Below are 22,911 nucleotides of genomic sequence, written 5' to 3'. Positions count from 1 at the left end.
TCCTTAAGTATTAGGTTATCTTATTGTTTTTTCCTAGATCTAGAATCTGTCATTGCTCTTGTTTAGCTTATATGCACCTAAGTTTCAATCCAGTTTTAACAAAATGCCATTTTTATTAGCTGAAAGTTCTAAATCAGTAGTGAATGTGTAAATATTTTCTTTCTTTTCTACATGTTCTTTTTAGATATTTATCCTCATTTTCTACTTTTATTTTGACTGGGAAAAAAGTAATTTATAAGCTAAATAATATTAAAATATATAAATATTCTATTAATTTGTTTCGTAAAATGAGCTCAAGGCGCTTCTCGTATATGTTAGACCAGGGATCCCCAACTCCCGGGCCACGGATTGGTACTAGTCCACGGCCTGTCAGGAACTGAGCTACACAGTAGGAGGTGAGCGGTGGGACCAGCAAGCAAAGCTTCATCTGCCACTCCCCATCGATCCCCAATCCCCGTCGCTCACATTACTGCCTGCACCATCACCCCTTCCCCACCCCCGCCCCATCTATGGAAAAATTGTCTTCCACAAAACCAGTCCCTGGCGCCAAAAAGGTTGGGGACCCGCTGTGTTAGACTATATAGCCACATTCATCATTTTTTTTGCTAGTACATGAGTATTTTTATCTAAATTAATTTTCATCCACTAATGAATATTAGGAAGCATTGTACATCATTAAAAGTCTTTATTCCTAGACTAAGTATTTCCCAAGAAGTGTTACTATATAAATATATTCTTTCCACCACCCCCCCTTCCATCAAAAAGTAGCTTTAAGGCATTATGATAAAAATAATGTATTTATAGAGATGGGATAAATCAAAAGCAGTAAAGATGAAAGAATCAGATTAGACATTCCATTTGCTTACTCAATATGGTGTCTTTTATGCCCAGGTTTCCATCTTTATAGAACTTGCTGGGTCTGTTTCACCCACACTGCAATCTATCTGATTTTCTTTTCTCTGCCATCTGCTGTTCAGTTAATACATGTTTAAATGTGTGTTTTATGCAAAATACTAACAGCCTAACGCTTTGGCACACTTTGCTCTTATGTCTTGACAAAGCCTGGGCATTTGTGGATAAAAGAGATATATTTTTGTTTGTACATAGAGATGAGTGAAAATCACTCCCAGCTACTCCCCTCACTAAAATGAGAATACACTGAGATGCTAAAAGGAAAGTACCCACTTTAAAACAAACAAACTCGAAATCTTATGTATGAGAGTGATTTAAGTATTAATATACAAAAGAAGCATACATGAACAATCAGTATTTTTGTTTTGTTTTCAAGACTTTCACTAAACTGGGCACTGGTATATATAACCTATTCTATCACTTGTTTAGAGCTTATGCAGAGCTTTTGTAGAAGTATCTGAATTTCCTTAGACCAGCCGATGACTACTTCCAATATTTTCAGGCAGCAATAGGTCTTCCAGGGCACCCAGGTGTTATAAAGGGGAGGGCACACCAGAGGGAGCCAGCCGGGTTCTCTACTTTTAGAGTCAGCTTAATCATAGAATGATAGAATGTTTCTATTGTTCTTTACTGTTCCCTGGGTAACTCTGCCTAATACTTAAAAGCCTTCTCTTGGCATTGTCACAAAGTAGCTCTAAAATGTGAGTCTCAAAATTTATCTAGGCACATCTACTGGCATTCTTTCTGCCCTCACTTCATTTCAAGACACACACACACACACACACACACACACACACACACACACACACACACACACATCCTCTGGGCTCCTAAGCAAAGTCTGTATACTAAATTGACAGGGCAGGAGGTGAAGGGGAGGAGAAAGCCACCGGCCCCTCTACCTTGAGCTTGCACAGAACCGTGAGACTACTCAGACGTACAAGTAAAATTTCAGGTTCATTTTATGTGTTTGGGTGTGTGTGTGTGTGTGTGTGTGTGTGTGTGCGCGCGTATGAACAGTTAATGACCTCAGTAGAAGTTTGCCCTGTTTTTTAAAATTGTGGTAAAAAATACATAAAATGAGATCTACCCTCTTAACAACATTTTAAGTGTACAATACAGTATTCTTAACTCTAAGTACAACGTTGTGTGGTACATCTTGTTACCAATTGAATTAGGCCCTGCTGCTCTCCACTTACAAAATCAAACTCATAAAGCTTTGGTAGAGGGGAAAGTTGTCTTTAATCAGAATGCCGGCAGTCTGGGGAGATGGTGGACTCGGTGTCCCCAAAGAACCACCTCCAAAGATTCTGCTCAGCCATGAAAGTTTTAAAGGAAAGGGGGGGAAGTAATCTCAGTGAATCATTTAGATAGGGGGTCAGAGTCATCGCCACCCCCCACTGTGTGCAGGCTTGTTGACTCCTCGTGATCTTCCTCTAGACTTTATCTTGTTCACACAGTTTGGTCACACAGCTTGTTCGTGAGATTACTGAACGGGAAGCTAGGGAAGAGATCTGGTCATCTATTTATTTTTTATTCCTACTTCTTTGATCTATGAAAAGAACTGAGTTAGGCAAGGTATTGTGTGATTAGAAGATCTGAAAGGTGTGCTTGGGCTGGAGATGAGTAGAGCATGGGTGTTTCTGGTTAAAAGTTAGTTACCATATAGCTTTGCTGAAATGACAAGGAAAGGGGCTTCCCACTGAGGGCTGTTTCCTTCAAAGAGCTGCTTACAGTCTCTCGAAATTTTTCATCTTGCAGGACTGAAACTCTATACCCATTGTATGGCAACTCCCCGTTTTCCCCTCCCCTCAGCCGCTGGCAACCACCGTATACTTTCTGTTTCTATGAGTTTGATTACTTTATTAGACACCTCATATAAATGGTATCATGTAGTATTTGTCCTTCTGTGTCTGGCTTATTTCATTTAGCATAATATCCTCCAGGTACATCCATGTTGTAGCATATGACAGACTTCCTTCTCTTTTATGGTTGAATAATATTCCATTGTATGTATATACCACATTTTCTTTATTCATTCATCTGCCCTGAGACATTTAGATTGTTTCCACCTCTTGGCTATTGTGAGTGATGCTGTAATGAACATGGGAATGCAAATATCTCTTTGAAATGCTTCCTTTTTTCTTTTTTTTTAGTTCAAGTGCTGACTTTGAATAACACATTGACGTTGAAATATATATGATTCCTAAGATCATGTAATTTTTTGAGATGTCAGAGACACCTAGACACAGCAAACACAGTGAAAGATAGATTCATAGTCCTAGTTTATATCCATGTCACAAATACAACGCTACTGAAGCTATTTTGTTATTGTTTTCCTATAGCAGAAAACTTTCACAGGCACATTTTTATCTTTCCAACAAAGGAGAGAAAAGAGAAGGGATGTGTTGTTTGGAAGTATTGCCACTGTATTTGAATAGCTTCTTCCAACAGAAAGCATCTAAAAATGTCTTTCAGAATTAAATAATACAATTTCATATTTAAGACATACATTGATACTAGAGAAAACACAGCATCCATTAGTGATGCAGTAAAATTAATCAATTGTTATATATGTATATATACACGTACATACATAGGTCCATACATGAGCATACACATACATACATATTTAGGGAACCTTAAAAAAATGGATGAAGAGTTGCTGAAAAGCATAAGAAATGTGGTGCAAAAAACACAGCTTTGTCTGAGGAAATTCTATTGTAGCAAGAATAACATTTTCCTAGTGGAATGTCTGGCCCAGGGTTGGTCCAGAATAACTGGCCATATTGAATAAATGCAGGGAAACATTCTGAAATGTTTAGGTGCCATGACAGAGGTATTAGATTAATGGGCTTTATATCCTGAAATGAACTTGTTTTCAACCTTGCAAAAAATTTTAGTAAGTGAGGAAGAGATTAGGCTTAGGGTTAGGGTTACATGATCATCTAAAAAAAAATTTATATAAGGTGATGGTATGGATAGATTCTGATAAGTGAACATAGATCTTCAAAACTTAGAGCACTAGGAGTTGGAAGTTTAATGTCAGGGATGACAAACAGCCCAGATTGAAAAGAAATGAGCCGTCAATAAGCAATTGGGTTAGAAATATAAAGTTGTGTTTAAATGCCATTATTTTATTTTAGAGTAACATATCAGTCTTTGATAGTTTATTGTGGATTAAATTCAGGATGAGATTGCTCTGCACTTACAAGGTTCTTACCCTGTTTTAGAGATTATAGGACATACAAAAGATGTGCAAAATATATTTTTACCGCCAACTGCCTTCAAACTAGAATCGGAAGACAATATAAAATTAAGCAACTAGCTTAAATAATATATTCAAGTATTTCCATTAAAGAAATCAAAGTATTCACTTTTTCTCAAGTGCTTCCATTTTTACTGAATATTTATGGAATCAAGCATTTTACAGCTGGAAAGAACTTTACAGAATTTCTATTCTTGTTGCTCTATTTTGCAGTTGCTCTATTTTACAGATGACCCTGTCCATGCAAAAAAGGGATTAAATCTCTCGCCTCAGTTCATAGGTCTTTCAAAAGCCCAGTTGCCTTTTATCTTTATGAGTAAACTTGCTTAAGAAGACTTTTTCCTTTTCGTTACCACTTCTTTACCTCGGTGATTTTAATTAAGGAAAGATAAGCAAAAAATGATAAAGCATTATCTGCTGAATTTGAAACTACCACTTGAATTGAAAATGCATGGTTGAAAACTGTCTACAATTCGGTATACTAATCCCCAAACTTGAAATGGGGGCCCTTGAAAACAAATGTAGGAAAAATAGAAAAATTAAATGCTCAAAGAATTTACAGAATTATTTTACAGTAAACGATCAATCCCAAGCACCTAGACATTCATTTCAGAGCAGCAGACATGACAGAATTACCTGGTATAGTAAAAATTAAAAAATTAAAAACAAAAAGGTGCGCGGTAATGATGAGAAACAGGAATTCTCAGATACTCGGCATCACCATTTATAACTAATTTCGTAACTGTGTACAGTTATTCTTGAGTCTGTAGTAATATGGCTCAAAGTCCTTTACACCCTGACTCTGTCACTACCCAAAACAATAAAACTCAATTCCCCAGGGACATACCCTTTGGCAAAATTCACACTGACTACATATTTTGCTTCATTGGCATTTGTAGTAAAATGATCTTTTAAGATCATTGGAAACTGTTAGCAGAGACTGCGGAATCTGATATTTTGCTCTTTTAGCTGAAGTTATAATCCCAGGATAGTTTCTATTTAGGGAGAACATATCAGGGCCAAACATATTCAGACTAAGGGTATGTTCATTGAACCCACAAGAGTGTTGGGGAACAGTCTTGAGGTACTGTCCTGATCTAGATCTGAATGGATAAGGGGAAATCTTTGCTCCATTTGCCTTGGCTTTGCAGTTCTCACTGTCGCCATATAAGCTGATCTCCAAGTTATCAAGGAGGCCACTATTTCCACCTGCCTGTTAGATATTACCATCCCAGTGTTTCCTAGCTATCTCAAACTCAGTGTGTTCAAAACTATTTATTATTCTCCCTCTCTCCCTGCTCCACCCACACTAAATAATGTTCTCTTTCTTGGCTCCCAAGTTGTATTAAAAAACAAGTATACAGAAAACACACTTTGAGTTACTAGGGCAAGAAAACTCAAGTATCCTCAATACTTCCCTCTCTCTAACCACTAACATCTAGTCTAGTCACCATGTCCCAGGGTTCAATGTCTCATCTCTCCAAACCATCCTTTCCATGGTTGCCAGAGTGAGATTCCTACAAACCGTAAGATCATATTGCTCCTCTGTATAAAAACCATCGATTAGCCATTACCTCCAAAGAAGACTTGAAAACCTTAACATTCATTCAATACCTTTCCAGGTGTAGGGAAGGAAAGACTTGCCCTCCATGTTCCTGGGTTCAACAGCTGAGTCTATGAAACAAACTGACACTAGACAGGTTAGCCTGAAGATAAGGTATACAAATTTATTAAGATTTAATATTATGACATAACAGGGAGAAAAAAAAGTGAACACCCAACAAGCAGTGAGATTTGAGAGCTTATACAACATCTTAATAGGGGAAGGGGAGATGGGACGTAGGCCACTTAGAGGAGAGTAAAGGATTTTTAGGAAAGACGAGTGGAACCTCAGGAGGATAGATGGAAGATATGATAGTATGAGGCAAAGTTTGTCTGGGTGTGGTGCCAACTTCTAGTCTCCTCTCCTTTGATAAGAGTCATTCTTCTCTGGTTGATGAAACTCCCAGGGAAGAGGTTTATGACAGTTGAGTTCCTTTTGGAGCATCTGTCTTTATGCAGATAAGGGGAGTTCAGAGAAAGCCTCTCCCTGCATTTGCTGTTTTCCCAAGTGCCTTCAACTCAAAATAATTCTTATGCCAAATGGGCATATTTTAGGGTGGCCTATTCTGCCACCCATCACAGTCTGTCCTCCTCTACAGCTCCCTGCGTTCTCAATCTATATTATCTTGGAATAGTCCAAGTTTCTTGATAGCTCCAGATACAGTTATACCTCTGCTCATGCTATTCTCCTTGCCTGTGGTGTCTTCTCTTTGGATAGAAAAATCTTTTCCATACCTCAAGATGGAAGTCGAAAGTTACTGCCTTCTGAAACCTTACCTAATAATCTCAGAATCACTTCTTTCTATGTGTTTCTATATTTTTCTGGAATTCCTTTGTGGAGCTTAGTTTATTTTACCATGCACTTTTATTTATTTACTTATTTATTTTAAACAAGAGAAGCAGTATGGTATGCTGGTTAAATTCATACTTTTATGTTATGGGGGAGCTATGGGGGTAAGGGTACCCAGGTTCAAATCCTGAAATCACCACTTACTGCGGAGATGGCACTGAGAAAGTCAGTAGGCCTCCCTGAGGCAAATTTCATCATGTGTAAAATGGAGTTACTGATAGCATATGTGCATCAGAGGGCCATTGGGAGGATTAAATAAAGCAACGCTTGTAAAGCATTTAGCTCAGTACCTGGTTCATTGTAAGAGTTCACTAAACATTTGTTCCTGCTACTGTTGCTCTGCTATTATTTATCTGTCTCCCAACACTAGTTTGTAAATTCATTGAGGGTTAGGAGCCACGTCTGGTCACTTTATTTACTTCCTGTTTCTCTACTTAATCTCCCAGTTTCGTATACATTGTTGCCACATGATAAATGATGCTGAGAGCTGAACGTGAGGTAGGGCTGGAGGTAGTACTTGATCTAATTAACACCTGTGTGTGCAGACTATGAATATTCAATAATAATACATTCCAAAATATACACATCAATCTCAAAATTTTCTAATCATAACTCTTATGTTACTCTAAATGCAACTATTTATATGCCAGTCTCAATAGTTATGCGTTGCCTAACACCTGCTATTTTTTAACTGCCTTTGATACTACGTAAATTCTCAATAATTTATCAGATACACTTTAATTGGATGTTTACATAATATATACTCTTCTTATCAGTAGTTAGGAACTAGCAAGTAGACTTACTATCATTTGGACAGTATTCTATGTTGCATTAGTCCTAGGGTTTTTTCTTATTGTTGTTAGTGTACGTGTATGTGTTAATTTAGCTAGCATTTTTTATGCCTTTGAGCAAAAAAAATTGGATGGTATCAGTTCCCTGTTTAAAACCCTTCAATGACTTACATCTGTCTCAGGAAAAATTTCAAAATGCTTAAGAGACCTGTAGAATCTGGCCCCTACGGACGTCAGGAACCATCTCTGTCCTATCTCCCACTTCCTCCATAGGCTCTAGTAGTCCAGGACTTTTCTCTCTCCTTTATGTTCCTCCAGTATTTAATATCCTTCAGAGCCTTCACTCACCCTACTCCAGTGCTCCTCCTGGCTCTGCCCCTTCAGGTCTGAGTTTTAATATTTCACCCCTCAAGTGGCATTACCAGACTCCTGGCCCACCCGTACTCCCACAAGTCTAAGTTAGGTCTCCCAAATATACACTCTTTAACAACCTGTGCTTTGCAATCACAGTTTTCAATTTGTAATTTAAAATTTTTTCTACTTGTTTAATGTATGCTTTCCCATGAATCTGTAATCTCCATGAAAGCAGTGACCAGTGACTTTGTATCAATATTAACTGCTGTATCTTCAGAACCTAGAAGATACCTGGCACAGAGTAGGCACTTAATAAATATCTTTGACTAAATGAAAAATCACTCTGTTAGGTGTCTCAGAATGCAAAGCTAGAGTCTGTCTTCAAAGGAAGAGTAAAAAGAAATGTACACAAAAGGCACAGTGAGTGAATAATGAAATGAATGGGGTAGAGAAAAGTAGGAGGGCTTGAGTGTACCTTTTACCTCTATAATGATCATCACATTTGTGGCTTTAACTGGAAACTGATTTAAAAGCATTTTCTTTATACCCAGCCGACTCAGGCCATCTGTGAAAAAGTGGGCTCATTACAAAATTGGTTCATCTCTCTGGAAACATAATTGCCTCCTATATGTTAAAAACTGGAGACTGGTTCAGAATTCCTATCGTTGGCTATGCTATCTTTGTTATGTCATTTAAATGTCCTATGCCTAAGTTTTGTAATCTGATTGTTAAAAGAATTTTGTAGTCTAAATCCTGAACCATTTTAAACTATTATGTTGAACCCAATTGCAGGTTAATATATGTATTCTATATTGTTCTTATTAATGTTTCACATTTTAAAATATTCATCAGTGTGTATTTATCACATAATGTGTGGTCTCTAAGTAAATTCCGGCTACTTTAATATGCCGTAGTATTATTTTTTAAAGGTAAATTTCTTTAAAATAGTAATCATTTTTGACTAAAAATTATATATTCAAATTAAATGAAAAAAATTAATATTTTTTTTTTAGCATTTAGAGACATCTTTTCTGACAGGTTATGGAAAGAGGAAATATTCTCTGTATTCTGTAATAGATTTTATATTTGTGACTTCCTTTTATTTAAATGGATAATTATGCCATGTTGCTAACTAAATCGTGTGTGAAGGTTAAGTGGATCTCAAGTTGATTTTTCCATGTTCTCAACAATCCAGCAGTAATGATATTTCGAATTTCAAGTTTTTTTTAAAAATCATAACTAATGTACTGCCTATTAAGATGAGAAGTTGTAAGAACGGATTTGACTCAATTAGCTGTGAGGTACATAAACTCCTTCATCCCGTGCTCTGCTAATGCTTATTCCAGTTCTAATGGAACAAGTTTTCTGTATTCACAATTACTCTCCACATCAAAATTAAGTAAAATGACAAACAGTAGTGTTAGTAGTACTCTGCCTAGTATTTGATGCAACAATGCTATTGTAGGGCAGGGAAAAGTTTTCCCTGGTCCTCATAAGGTCCCTGGCTGCATCTGAAAATTAAGATTGACAAAGAGAGATTAATGGGAGGAAAGCATACACATTTATTGAATATAAGTTTTATGTGGCATGGAAGCCTTCATTAGGAATTGAAGACCCAAAGAAATGGTTAAACCTGAGTGGTTTTATGCTAGGTTTGATAAATAGTGGAAAGTCATAGAAAGATATGAATGGGCAAATAGTATGAAGTATAGTAAACTGGGGGGAACTAAGAAAGGCCTGTTCATTCAGATACTTCTTGGTGTCCTTCCTCCATCTTGGAGATAAGGTTGTTCTTTTCTTTGGGGTATAGGGAAGCTACCTCTCACGTCGGCGTTTTCTGACCTGTTTCAGGGGAGAAGAGCACTGATGTTCCTACTTCTTCCATTTTCGCAAATTCCTTCAGCTTAAAGTATTCAGTATGTCACCGTGCCATATTTTGGGGTAATGTGTTATGAACCCCATCAGCTATTGTGCCAGTTAGAGGACAAGGGTTACAATACCTACCTTCAATCAATTTATAGACAGCTAATTATAGCTACTGAAAATAGTTTAAAACTATATATAATGTATATAAATATACACTATAAAAGTATAAAATAATATAAAAGTATTAAAAATATTTCCTATTTGAATATATGCCTATGGGTGAATTATAGCTATTTCAGGTTGAATTTCAAGTCCATACTATTATTGTATTAGTAAGGAATATAATCTATAAATCTGTATATAGTCACATGAAAGCATAGATGATAAAAGCTTTAGACAATTCTGTGTAGTGTGTAAATACCAAAGTAATTGTGTGAAGACTGCTTCCCTATGTCAGATTTTCAAATAAGTTAATATAAAAATGCTCTGTGGGACTTATGATGTATGTTTTATAAATTGTTTACAGATTCATGATTGAGATCAAATGGTTTAAAATTAATAATACTTTTTAAAGGTTAACATTTTACCTCCTAGCTTTTTAAAATGCTGACCGCATTTTAGGTTATAAACCCTGCAACAGACACTTCTCTTAGAGAGAAGATGATGTAATTTTACAATAGTTCACAGTTATCTTCAAAAACTTCTAAGCTGGAAAAATCAGAAATGCTTGTCTTTGTAGAAAAATGAATCTGAAAGTCAACTAATAAAAGGAAAATTGCTCTCAATTGCTTTTTTCCCCTTACAACTGATAACTTTATATGCATTTGATATGCCCACTTTACGGCCTTAAGCTTCTATTTCTTTTAGTATATAAATTACTATGAATTACCCCTATCTCTGAACTTCATCTTGGAAAGATCATTGTTTTCCAGGGTTCTCCTCTCTCAATATTTCAAGGACTCCCAAGGTTGTTTAAGCAGGTGGGAAGAGGTCAGTCTACATTTTGGTCCCAGAATAGTCTAATCATCTTCCACAAAATACCTTATTCTTTGATACCAATACAGCCATTGTCACCATCTCCTGTGGCACTAAAGGCCAAGAAATCTGGGCATCCAGGAGCAAATGGCCTTTTCCTGCTGCTCTCACCATTCTCTTCAATAGTTCTTCAGGGAGAGGCATCAGAAGAGCTTCTAGCATTAGTTACACGGTGTACCCATAACTGTCCTTCCTATTTCACCCTAAACATGGCCACTGGCTTCTCATTCCGTGCTCTCACAACCCAGCTAAGGGCAGGCTGCCTTGCCCAGAGAAGTCCATCACAAGAGTCTACAACATATTTTCTAAAGTCTCTCTTATAATGAAGCTTTAAATACTCCCAAATAGGAAGCAGCAGCTCAGTTCAAATCTCTACTTTCTCCCTCTTCTCTGTAGGCACAATCCCGTTATATGCACTTTACATTATAAATAGAACAGAATTCTGTAGGCAGCTATAAGGATGCCTTGTATCTCTATGACAAGAAAGTGGCTTTTGGCCTCTAGGATGAAAACTACCCATGAGCCACCAAATACCCTTTCATAAAATACATTTTCTAATAAATTATTTCTTTACCAGGCATCCCAGAAGATAACTTTAAGACTTATTTCCTTTAAAATGTATTTTCAATTTCAGGTCTCTATTATGGGAGATAAATAAAATGCCCAGTTTAAAATGTTATCTACTAAAGTATCTACTAGGGCCACATCTAGGTCTAATTACACAAACAACTTAAACAGACCATCATTCTACTGATAAATATATTCTATTACATATATAGGTTTAAAATAAAATCAGTATGATTGAAGTCTACCTTTAAAAATGAATTTAAAATGTAAAGATTGATGAAAATATGAGGGGATTAAATTTTTTTCTCAAGTATTCAGAAAATCACTATTAAAATATTCTGTATCAATAAGGTTTGTTGTGAAATTGGTTTATCTTAAGATGTATAAGAAGGGTTTTAGTTTCCCAAGTACCCAAGTCAAACCCATGGCGCATCTTCCGATGTGATGTTATAATGAGACTTTTCTCTTTCACCAAATATTTCTTGAGAAACTATAGCATAGTTGTTAAGAATATGAGTTCTGGACCCATTCTCAGTTTGTTCCCATTACTGTGACATACCAGCTGTCTGATCTTGGGTAAATTCTTACCTCAGAAAACAGTTGTGAGGATTAATTGCATTAATCCATGGGAAGCGTTCACAATGACTCCCACAGAGTAAATTAAAACAAAAATAAATAAATAAAAGATTAGGTATAATGACCATTATTATTATTGTTGATTTTAGTTATTTTTTCACTGCTACTATGTCTGCTACGTGTTTTAGGGGCTGATGATGTTACCAAATTCAGGTTCGGCTGCTTACCACTCTAAAGTCAATGATCAAGAGGCAAGTGTCAGTAGAAAGGAAAGGTGCTTTAATCAGAAAAGCTGGCAATCTGGGGAAAAGGTGGACTCATGACCAACTCCCAAGATTCTGCTTAGCCATGACAGTTTTTAAAGGGGAAAAGGAGGAAGAATCTCAGTGAATCATCAAGGCAGGAGGTTGGATTCTGCATCATTCTCCATTGTGTGCAGAGGGGCTGACTCTCTCTTCAGAAGGTATCTTGCCTGTGTGATCTGCCTGCAGAATTGCTAAGGGGGCCGTTGTGGGTAGAGAGCTAGTCATTCTTTAACTACTTAGTTCTTCATTCTTACTGCTTTTTTTCTAGGAAAAGAACCAACAGGTCAGGCAAGGTGTGGTGTGCATTCAGGAGAGCATAAGTTAGGAGTTAGGTTAAATTACCTAGTGATCTCATTCTTATAATTAGGTTCTTTTAAGGTTAGAGGGGAACAGAAACGGGCAAACAGGAAAGGGGCAAAAGAGCTGCTTTCAGTGAGTCAGTGGTCAACAAGACAGGGAAGGTCTATTCTCCTGGGCTATATTTTTAAGTGAGGAAACATAGGCAATGAACAGGTAAATAAATAAAAGAGATAATGTCAGATAGTGATAAGTTCTCAGAATGAAATAAAATAGGCCAGAGTAATAGTGATGGGAGTGGACATTTTAGACTGGATGGTTGGGGGAAAGCCTCTCTGGGGAGGTGGCAGTTGAGCTGAGGTTGAATGGCCTGGTGAAAAAGAAACATTCTAGGCAGAAAGAAGAGCAAGTGCAAGGGCCCTGAATTGGATATGAGAGCTTGCTAGGCACAAGGAAGAGAAAGAAGGTTAATGAGCCTCAGCATAGTGCTTAAGAAGGAGAATGGGGTGAGATTAGGTTGCAGCGGTGGGTAAAGGCCAGATCATGTAGAGCCTCATAAACGCTGAGAAGAAAATTGGATTTTATTCCAAGTGTTGTGGGAAACTGTCAGAGGGTTTGCAGGAGAGGATTTACATTTGATATACCAATAGATGCCATGAACAAAAAAAAAAAGTAGAGATGACAAGCAGGCAGTTGATTATAAAAGTATTTCAGGGGAGAGACTGGAGCTACAAGTAATTTGGGAGTCATCAATATAGATGGTATTTAAAGTCATGTGAATTGCTCTGGTCAGTTAGACTATAGACAGAGGAGTCAGGACCAAGCCCTCAGGGTACTCTAACATTTTATAGAAGTTGCCAGAGAAGGAGAGGAGGTAAGAGGAAAAACATTTTAAACATGAGGGTGTGTGTCATAGAAACTAAGAAGAGTGGCTAAATGTGTCAGATGTGGCTGAGACATCAAAAGGAGGACAGGGGGTGAATGTTGGATTTGGCAGCATGAAGGTACATTGTCATTATAAATAGTACACTTCTACCATGTGAAAAGAATGTTAGACTAGTATCATGCAGGCGTCTATCATGATGTCTACTATAGGGGAGGAAAAATAATTGTTTCTGTACCCTACTGAGTAATTGGCTGAGGACCAACCCCACCACCACCACCGCTTCCCCGTAATACGAGACAGAATAACAAGAGAAAACCAGAGAGAAGTTAATAAACTTGAATACCTCATGTGTACCTGGGAGATACTCAGAGAAAAATGAGTAACTCCCCGAAGTAGCCTAAGTCACCAGCTTAAATACCATCTTCAGCTAAAGACAAATAAAAGATGTGAGGACACCCATAATGGGGGAGAGGGTTACAGGGAAAAGCACCATACACAAGGATAAGGTTTGTTCTGCAGGTTTAAATCTGCAACTTCACCAGTGATACTCCTGATACCCTTGATTCTCTGGTGTCCTCCTTCTTTTCCTGGTACAGAGAGGAAGACACCCTTACAAATGGAGATTTCCTTTATAAATGGAAATTTCCCTTTCAAATGGGTAACTTTTACTCTTTTCAGAGCTTTTCCTGTGTCTGCTGTTTTTCAATCAGCTCAAAATAATCTATGCCAAAGAAGCATATTTTGGGGTGGCACATCTGCTCACCTTCACTACATTCTAACCCTAGATCGATGAGTGCCTTTGTTTTTTTTGGGGGGGAGGATGTAATTTATTATGTTTACAGTTTTATTGATAAAATGAGTGCCTTTTATCTAGTTTCCACAGCTCTAAAAATGGAATAGTGGTATTTCTCTGCCTTTTTGACAAGGTTGTTATGAAGGATATGGAACATAGTGGAAGGAAAAGTATATCGTAAATGGTAAAGTCCTGTACAAATGCAAATTAATAAGTAGAATTATTTGTAATATTAGATTATAAACTGCTTCAGGGTCTGGATTAGGCTTTTTTTTATATAAATTTATTTATTTATGTTTTGGCTGCAATGAGTCTTCCTTGCTGTGCATGGGCTTTCTCTAGTTGTGGTGAGCGGGGGCTACTCTTCGTTGCAGTGCATGGGCTTCTCATTGAGGTGGCTTCTCTTGTTGCAGAGCATGGGCTCTAGGTGTGCAGGCTTCAGTAGTTGTGGCACGTGGGCTCAGTGGTTGTGGCTCGCTGGCTCTAGAGCGCAGGCTCAGTAGTTGTGGTGCACGGGCTTAGTTGCTCCGTGGCATGTGGGATCTTCCCAGACCAGGGCTCGAACCCATGTCCCCTGCATTGCTGCATTGGCAGGTGGATTCTTAACCACTGCGCCACCAGGGAAGCCCTGGATTAAGCTTTAATGATCATTGTATCAAGCACAATGCTTAGCATAATACTAACCAGTATCTTGCGTTTAGTGGTTGCTCAAAAAAAGAAAATAAAAAATGTCTTAAATGAAATAAAGAGGTGGAAAGGAATGATGGTGTCCAGTTCTTTTTCACCTGCAGAATCCCAAGTAGGATTTGGTGACGGGGTTGCTGTTGTGAAAGATTTCAGTGCTGACTCATGCCCTGTATCCCTTTTACAAAGTAATCACTGTGAAGAGAAGTAAAGGACTTGGAGACTGGGATGCTTTCCATTTGTTATTTCTAAGCGAAACCATTCCCAGAATTTTTCAGATTTTCTCACTTTGGTATACAGACAGAATTTCTGAAATCAGTTTTTCTTCTAGGAGAGCAAATTTATGAAATTGTGTATCACCACATGGGCATATTTTAGCTGGTGAAAAATTGTGTTATGATAAATGGTAAATGTCCAGTTTTTTTGCCTTTTTTTTATCTTTGGCTTTTTCTGTGTGTTGTACAGGTGTTGAGCCTTCTGAAATATACACAGTTTAGTACCTTGCTGCAAATAGAATATAAGTAAGTGACCTTTGCAAAGCGTGTATTCTTAGCAAGTCTAGCACGAGCCTGTTTTATTTAGGCAAGAGAGACTAGAAAACAAAAATCTAACTTTTATTCTGTGCTGAGAAATAAAGAGAATTGTCTTATTTCTGCAGCTCTCAAACAGGATGTTCAACACACTTAAAAATCAAACAAATAGGGACTTCCCTGGTGGCAGGTGGTTAAGAATTTGCCTTCCAATGCAGGGGACACGGGTTCGAGCCCTGGTCCAGGAAGATCCCACGTGGCACGGAGCAACTAAGCCCATGTGCCACAACTACTGAACCTGCGCTCTAGAGCCTGCGAGCCTCACCTACTGAAGCCCATGCGCCTAGAGCCCATGCTCCACAACAAGAGAAGCCACTGCAATGAGAATCCCGCACACTGCATCGAAGAGTAGCCCCCACTAGCTGCAACTAGAAAAAGCCCACGCGCAGCAACAAAGACCCAACGCAGCCAAAAATAAATTAATTAATTTAAAAAATCAAACAAATATGATATTCTCAGAGGTAAAATCAGAATATGTAGGTAGCATTACATACAACCCTTTTGTTTGTAAAAAGCAAGTAGAATAAGTCAGAAATGCATTAATTCTTTCAGGTCTATTGACAGCAAAATGGACTTGAGGGTTGAAAGATTTAATGTCACTCCTTAGCAAGGAAGAGGTTGTTGTGTGGCTAATGTGAATGCTAATACTTAAGTAGCATAAGAAGGAGCCTGTGAAGGGGAGCATCTCCCTTTTAAAATCCTGCTGTATCCTGTAAGTGTCAGCTGCAAAGTAATTTTCCAGAAATGGTCTGATTTCCCCACTGACTTCCATTGTGAAACTAGAGCTGTGTTCCCATGGAAAATAAATTTGGCCCCAGGTTATGATAAAACACACTGAAGAATTCAGAAAATTTTATAAAATCCAGCATTTCAAGACACAGTTATCAGTACCTGATAAAATAATACTATCACAAAATGTGAATACACTGTAGTAGATCTTAAAGTAGCACACCCCAAACTGTGCTGTTATTCTTTTTTTTAACAAGTCCAAGTCTAGTACCTTTACATTTAAAGACATTTTACTTCTGTGATCATTATTGATTTTTAATAGACTTAATTGTAAAAGGTAGATTTGCTTTCCTTTATATTCTTCATGGTTAGTCTACTTACCTTTTTGTGAAGCATTCTTTTTTTTGGGGCACGCAGGCCTCTCACTGTCGTGGCCTCTCCTGTTGCAGAGCACAGCCTCTGGACACGCGGGCTCAGTGGCCATGGCTCACGGGCCTAGCCGCTCCGCGGCATGTGGATCTTCCCAGACTGGGACATGAACCCGTGTCCCCTGCATCGGCAGGCAGACTTTCAACCACTGTGCCACCAGGGAAGCCCTTTTTCTGAAGCATTCTTATCGATTAACATTCAAAAGCTTTCAGCCATAGAAGTAAGACCAGAAGGAAATGTCCCAAAAAGTTCACAACACTGAGTTGTTGGAAAGTTTAGTTTACTTACGTTTTTATATTTCTAAGTCACCTAAAGAGATAATTTTCTATATCTGTATCTTCTATAATCAGGAATAAAGTTGATAATTTCTTTCTATAAATTTACACATAATGAGATACATTTAGTCAGACACATTTACATACCTGGTTCATTTTCTGTTTGGTAGTAGTGGTAGTTGTTATCACTTTTTTGATAAAAATTTTAAAACAGTGATGTAATTAATTTTGGGATAAATAATTTTCTGGAGTATACTGCTGAAAGTGTAGTCCTGGTGTTACCGAACCAAACTTGGGTCCTCTGGCCATGCACAGTAAAGCCAATCTACTGGCACCAGGTTGTGGTAAAGGAAAGTGCAGCATTTATTATAGGCGCCAGACAAGGAGAGTGGGTGTGGGTAGCTTGTGCCCAAAAGCTCCAAACTCCCAGAGGGTTTCAGGGAAGAATTTTTAAAGACCAGGTGAGGGAGGGGCGTTGCAGGGTATGTGATCAGCTTGTGCACAGTTCTCTGATTGGTTGGTGGTGAGGTAACAGGGTGGTGTCACAGGGCTTAACACTGTCAATCCTCAGGCTCCAGTAGGCCTGCAGGGCTATGTGCTCAAGGTCACCAAGTAGTTAACCTCTTCCATTTGGTGGGGGTTTTAGCATCTGCAAAACAACTGAGGAAATGTGCATCAGATACTGTTATCTAAGCACTTAGAAAGGAGCTAAAGGAGAAGATATGGAGGAGGGGTCTGTCATGGGAAGGCCTCATTGGGTCCTGCTGGGTTACACTGGACTGGCAGCCTCAGTATCATCTGGGAACTTGTTAGAAATTGTAATCCTCAGGCCCATTGGCTCAGACTCAGCAAACAGCATTCGGGTTTGAACAAGCCCTTTGGGCAATTAAGGTTCTAGAGCTACAGCAGAATCTCTCTCCACCTCTCTCTCCCCTCTCGGTCCTTCCCTCTCCAAAGCTCTTCCTCTCCTCCCTTCTTTTTCTCTCTCCTTCTTTTTCCCCTCCTCATGTGGTATATATGTGTATATGTATATATACACACATATAGATACATAACCTATATATAGAATTCACTGTAACCTCTCCATCTATATAGAATATGTATTAAAAAAAGAAAATATATACTTCTTTTTCCCTAAGTTTTTCATTGCTGTTTGTTTCTACCCTATCTCCCTCCTAAAAAGATATGAGGCAGTTTTCTGGTGTTTATACTTCTGTGTTTTCATTTATCAAACATGTTTTAGCAAATATGTTCTTCATGGTTATACATTAAATAGTTCTGCCTCATTTATAGATTTTCACAGCTCACTGACCAATATAATGACTCCAGCAAGTTGTTATGGGCTGAATTGTGTCCCCCCCACCCCATTCATGTGTTGAAGCCCTAACCCTCAAAGCTTCCAAAATGTGACTGTATTTGGAGATAGGACATTTAGAGAGGTAATTAAGTTAAAATGAGGTCCTTAGGGTGGGCCCTAATCCAATATAACCAGTGTCCTCATAGGAAGTGGAGATTAGGACACAGACAACACGGACAGAGGAACCACCAGGTAAGGACACAGGGAGAAGGCAGCCATCTTCAAGCCAAGGAAAGAGGCCACAGAAGAAAGCAAATTTGCTGACACCTCGATATTGTATTGCTAGCCTGCAAAATTGTGAGAAAGTAAATTTCCATTATTTAAGTTACCTGATCTGTGGTATTTTGTCATGGCAACCCGAGCAAAGTAATGCAGAAGTGTTTACAGAAATAATGTTATAATTCAGTCTTAACATCTAATGATTGCTTTTGAGGTACTATTGGATCATGTTCCTTAACAGAAAGCTACAGCTTTACAAAGAGTGCCAGAGAACAGTATGAAAAACTACTCACCATGCACAACAACATGATAAAGCTCTATGAGAATCTTGGAGAATACTTTATTTTTGACTCTAAGACAGTGAGCATAGAAGAATTTTTCGGTGATCTCAGCAACTTCCAAACTTTGTTCCTGGTAAGTAATACATCTTAAAGCCTTGCAAGGCCTGTTGCTTTTGTTTTTAAATAATTTCTTCCATAGGCATTTTATTTTACATACCTACTGACCATATTGATTTCATGTTATAGCCCTTTAACAGGAATTGACAGATATTTTATACCTGTGACATGGATTAAAAATTGTTGGCTGGCTTAATGTATAATGGAACCTAAATGAATTATCTTCAACTTTAGGAACACATGGGAATTTTACTGCTGAAATTTTATAGAAAATGAATGAATTGGTACTCAAATGACCCTGATTTTTTATACAGCATAATATTATAATTTGACCTAGATTAAAAATTAACATCTAAAATCATCTTTTACTCAATACATTAAAATGCTGTGACTGATGAATAAGTTTCTTTCATAGTCTAGAAGAGAAACTGATTCTAAATTGGACTCTATATCAATAAATGACCTGGAATACCTAAAGTTTCTTTCAGAATGTGAGCTCTCCTTTTTCAAACTGTAACTCTTGAGGATAATGGTAAACGTTAGAATTAATCGGAGGTCGATCATCAGGGTGCCAGTTATGATGCTAGAGGGAAGCAAAAGCTTTGTTGTATAAATGCTGTGGGAATATTTCTCTGCATCCAGTGAAGGCATAGAAGAGCACAGTCTCCGATTATGATAGTAACAGAAAGATATGCACAAGAGTTGATATCAAACAGGTAAAAGTCCCTTTATGTTAAAGAAGGAATTCTAGCAATTATCCCCAGCAGGAAGATCAATCAACAAACTAATTCATTGTAGTTAGAGGTATGTTTCTATCCCCAAAGCAATCCTTCGCTAAATAAGACTCTCTCTCTTAATTGATGGTGTTGCTCCATGAAATCATTTGATTTTGGTGTGATTTGCACAGTCTATGAAATACAAATATACTTGTGGAAAGCACTTGCTTTCATCTACTGATTTAGGACAGACAACCGAGAGTACACCCTGGCTTTGATAATAGAAGCTAAACCAGAAACTTTCATAAATATGATCATTTGTGTTATTTTTTGCTGAGAATATTAGCTGATTTTTGTCTTAGGTCTTTGCCTCTTAATAGACACACATATTTAACTTTTTAGCTGGTCAATAAGTAGCAAAATATATTCTACTGGCAATGAGTGGCTTTTTCAAAACTTAGACATTAGGAACACACCCAGGTTATACTTACTTGGATAATTTTCAAAAAGAAAAAAAAAATGTATGTTGAAAAGGGACGGGGACTAGAAAATACACTTCAGTTGACACGGAAAAGATAAATCCAATGATTTTCTTTTTTGGTAGCATCAATGTCTATGGGTTAATAGAGATAAATAAATATAATTAATATTGTCAATCTCTATGAAAAAGGACCTTGTTTTTAACATAAATGGGATCCTAAAACACTGCCTGTCATATTATGTGCCCCCTACCTCCCCAATACATGGACATAGAGTAGAATTTGCTGTACTTCTCTCGCGTTGTAGCATTTGTTTAATTATAATTCCTGTGTGAAAGCCTATGTTTAGTCCTATTAGCCAGATGCTTAGAAGCCTTGCTAAGAACTATACTTGTATTATTTCTCAGTCATAGCTTAGTTTTAAAAAGGTAAGGATATTGTTGTTAAGAAGAACTGATTCTATGTCCTGGTGCTCTCACAAACAAGCTATGTGATTAGGTAAGTCATTTGTCTTTCTAGCTAGTTAGCTAGTTAGTTAGTTAGGAAATGGTGGGATTACAGTACTGATCTCAAAGAACTTCTTTAGAGTCTATGAGTCATGGTGGGAATTTCAGAGAGTCATTTGTATTCCATACATAAACAGGATATATCTTTTTGTCTACTGGCTTCACTGTGGGTGTAGCTTGAGTACAGGGAAATTATTTGTCACAAATCATTCTCATTGTAAATAAGTTGACATTCTGAAGCCCGGTTGTGTGTGCATTTAAGTTAACTTCTTGAGAACCTGCTAAGAGTTTGGGAGCTTTCAAAACAGGTGACCAGCTCCTACACTGTGTCTTGGCCAGCCATTGCCACCTGTCCTACAGAATACTACTGCTACCACTTCTATTTACCAATACTTTTAGTATTGGTATTTTAGTATTTTAGTATTGCTGTCATGAGAAGTAGTGTGCAACTTTTTAGCTGTTTCGTACTTGAGTTGGTCACATAACCTCTCTGGGCGTTAGTTTCCTCATTTTTAAAATATGAGTGATAATTCCTGCCATGGCTTCCTCACCACGATGTGAAAACACCTCATAACCTATGTTGTGCAGATGGAGAGTATTATTAGCCATTCTCTGCCTGTCCATTCAATTATTACTTATGGAGAACCAACTTGATTTTGGTAATGCTTTAGTCCAGAGACAAAAGGAAGAGAATGGTTTCTATCCATGAGTGGAGGGCAACGGACAAATGCAATATAGTTTGGTAAGTGCTGCCATAGGGTGCTATCGTAATACAAAAGAGGGGCTGCCTAACCCTGCCTGAGCTGGCCAGAGAAGCCTTCATAGGGAAAGTGACATTTAGACAGTCTGGAAAAATCCATAGGACTTTGACAAGCTGACTTTGACAAGTAGGTTTAAGGGTTTTACACCTGACCTATAAGCCGAAGACTCCTAAATCAACATCACCAACTTCAGTCAGTCATCTATGCTCACCATGTCCCTGTTTCATAGTGAGCTTAAAGTGATTTCACTCTCCCAGGGGAGGGAAGAACCTTGAAAGAGAGACAAAAGTTGTCATCGCCACAAGTTCCCATTTTCTTAGTGCTTTGTGTGTTTGGCCCCAGGGTTCTTGGCGCTTAAAAGCATATTGGACTATAGATGGAAGCAATAAAATACCAGTAGTGCTGAGAAGAAAATAAGAGTTCTGATTCATGTGCTACCAAAAATTACTTCCAAATGAGCTCAGAGTTTCATCTTGGGGGATCTATTTGGCATGTGTAGCATAAACAAAATACAGATACCAAAATAATCTTCCTGAAAGAGATAACCTCTAAAAGATGGGGCAAATGTAAATAAACAAAAAGGGTTGACCTTATGGATTAAGACCTTTTTCAAAATAATCACATTCAAATGAATGAAAGCAAAATTCGGCAATCTCTATGAGATGCTGCTCTATAAATTATTCATTATCATTCATATTACATATTACTCAACTAATAAGGATATTGAAGATGTTCAGTTGAATGCCCTATATATTGTCATGAAGATATATGTAATTGGAAACATTTCTAAATTCAGAATTAAGATTCTCTTTCTAGTTAGCTTCTCTGAGAGCAAGAGAGTTTTAAAAACTGCTTATAATGTAGGCAAGGTTAATTAATAATCCCTAAATTTAAGTTGAATGTTTTGTAGAAGAAAAATTCCAGATTTACATAATATCAAAACATCTCTTTTGCTTATTCTCCTTTATGCTTCAGTCATTTAGTAGTTGACTGCACAGTCTTTTTTCTTTCAAGATATTTGGAATAGAATGTTCAAAATCAGTGAACCTTGTGTGTTTCACCACCGTGCGGCATCTTGCTTAGGCATAAAAATTATTTTCAGCTGTTGGGAAAGTGTTTGAGGCAAGTATTATATACTTCAATAACTTTCATAGCTCCAAATAAATTATAGAAAATATTTCTTTTCTCTTTTAAATCTGTCAGTTTCCTGCTGCTTCTGTGTGTTTTTGTTTTGTTTTTTAAAGAACAATCTGTTACTCAGGCACTCAGTAAATATTTGTTGTGTGAGCGTCCTCATTCTATATCTTATATACTAGAAATAGAGGAACAAGGCTTTATAAGATTATTAGATCCATTGGCCTAACTTAAGAAGAAAATGTTACCATTACTGTTAATCAGGCTAGCAGATTTCCCCTCAACAAAATAAGTGTTTGCTACTGTTCATTTGATAACTAAACTTTAAGAATTTTTTTTTAAAAACCAAGACTTTAACAATTTTTCAACAGCTCTTAGATGAGCGTTAAAATGGCTAAGTGTTAGGAGGCTAAGTGATATCTATAAATCATGGCGTTTTATGCCATTGTTCAGTCTTGTTGCTTCTACCTCCTAAATATTTTTGTACTTCACTCATTTCTCTCCAAACCCACTGACGCTACTTTAGTTCTGG

General features: G+C 37.5%; 1 protein-coding gene across 1 annotated transcript in view; it reads left to right on the top strand.

The window, feature by feature from the left end:
- Positions 1-22,911, top strand: part of DIAPH2 (diaphanous related formin 2) — an 887,427-nt gene that overhangs the window by 627,379 nt on the left and 237,137 nt on the right. The window contains exon 25 of the mRNA XM_060292429.1: positions 18,636-18,799. Within this exon, the coding sequence (XP_060148412.1) occupies positions 18,636-18,799 (164 nt within the window). The remainder of the gene's footprint in view (positions 1-18,635; positions 18,800-22,911) is intronic.

This window comes from Globicephala melas, chromosome X, assembly GCF_963455315.2.
Source record: "Globicephala melas chromosome X, mGloMel1.2, whole genome shotgun sequence".
Lineage (NCBI taxonomy): Eukaryota > Metazoa > Chordata > Mammalia > Artiodactyla > Delphinidae > Globicephala > Globicephala melas.
Note: the sequence above shows the minus strand (reverse complement) of the source record. Positions and strands in the feature narration are given on the sequence as shown.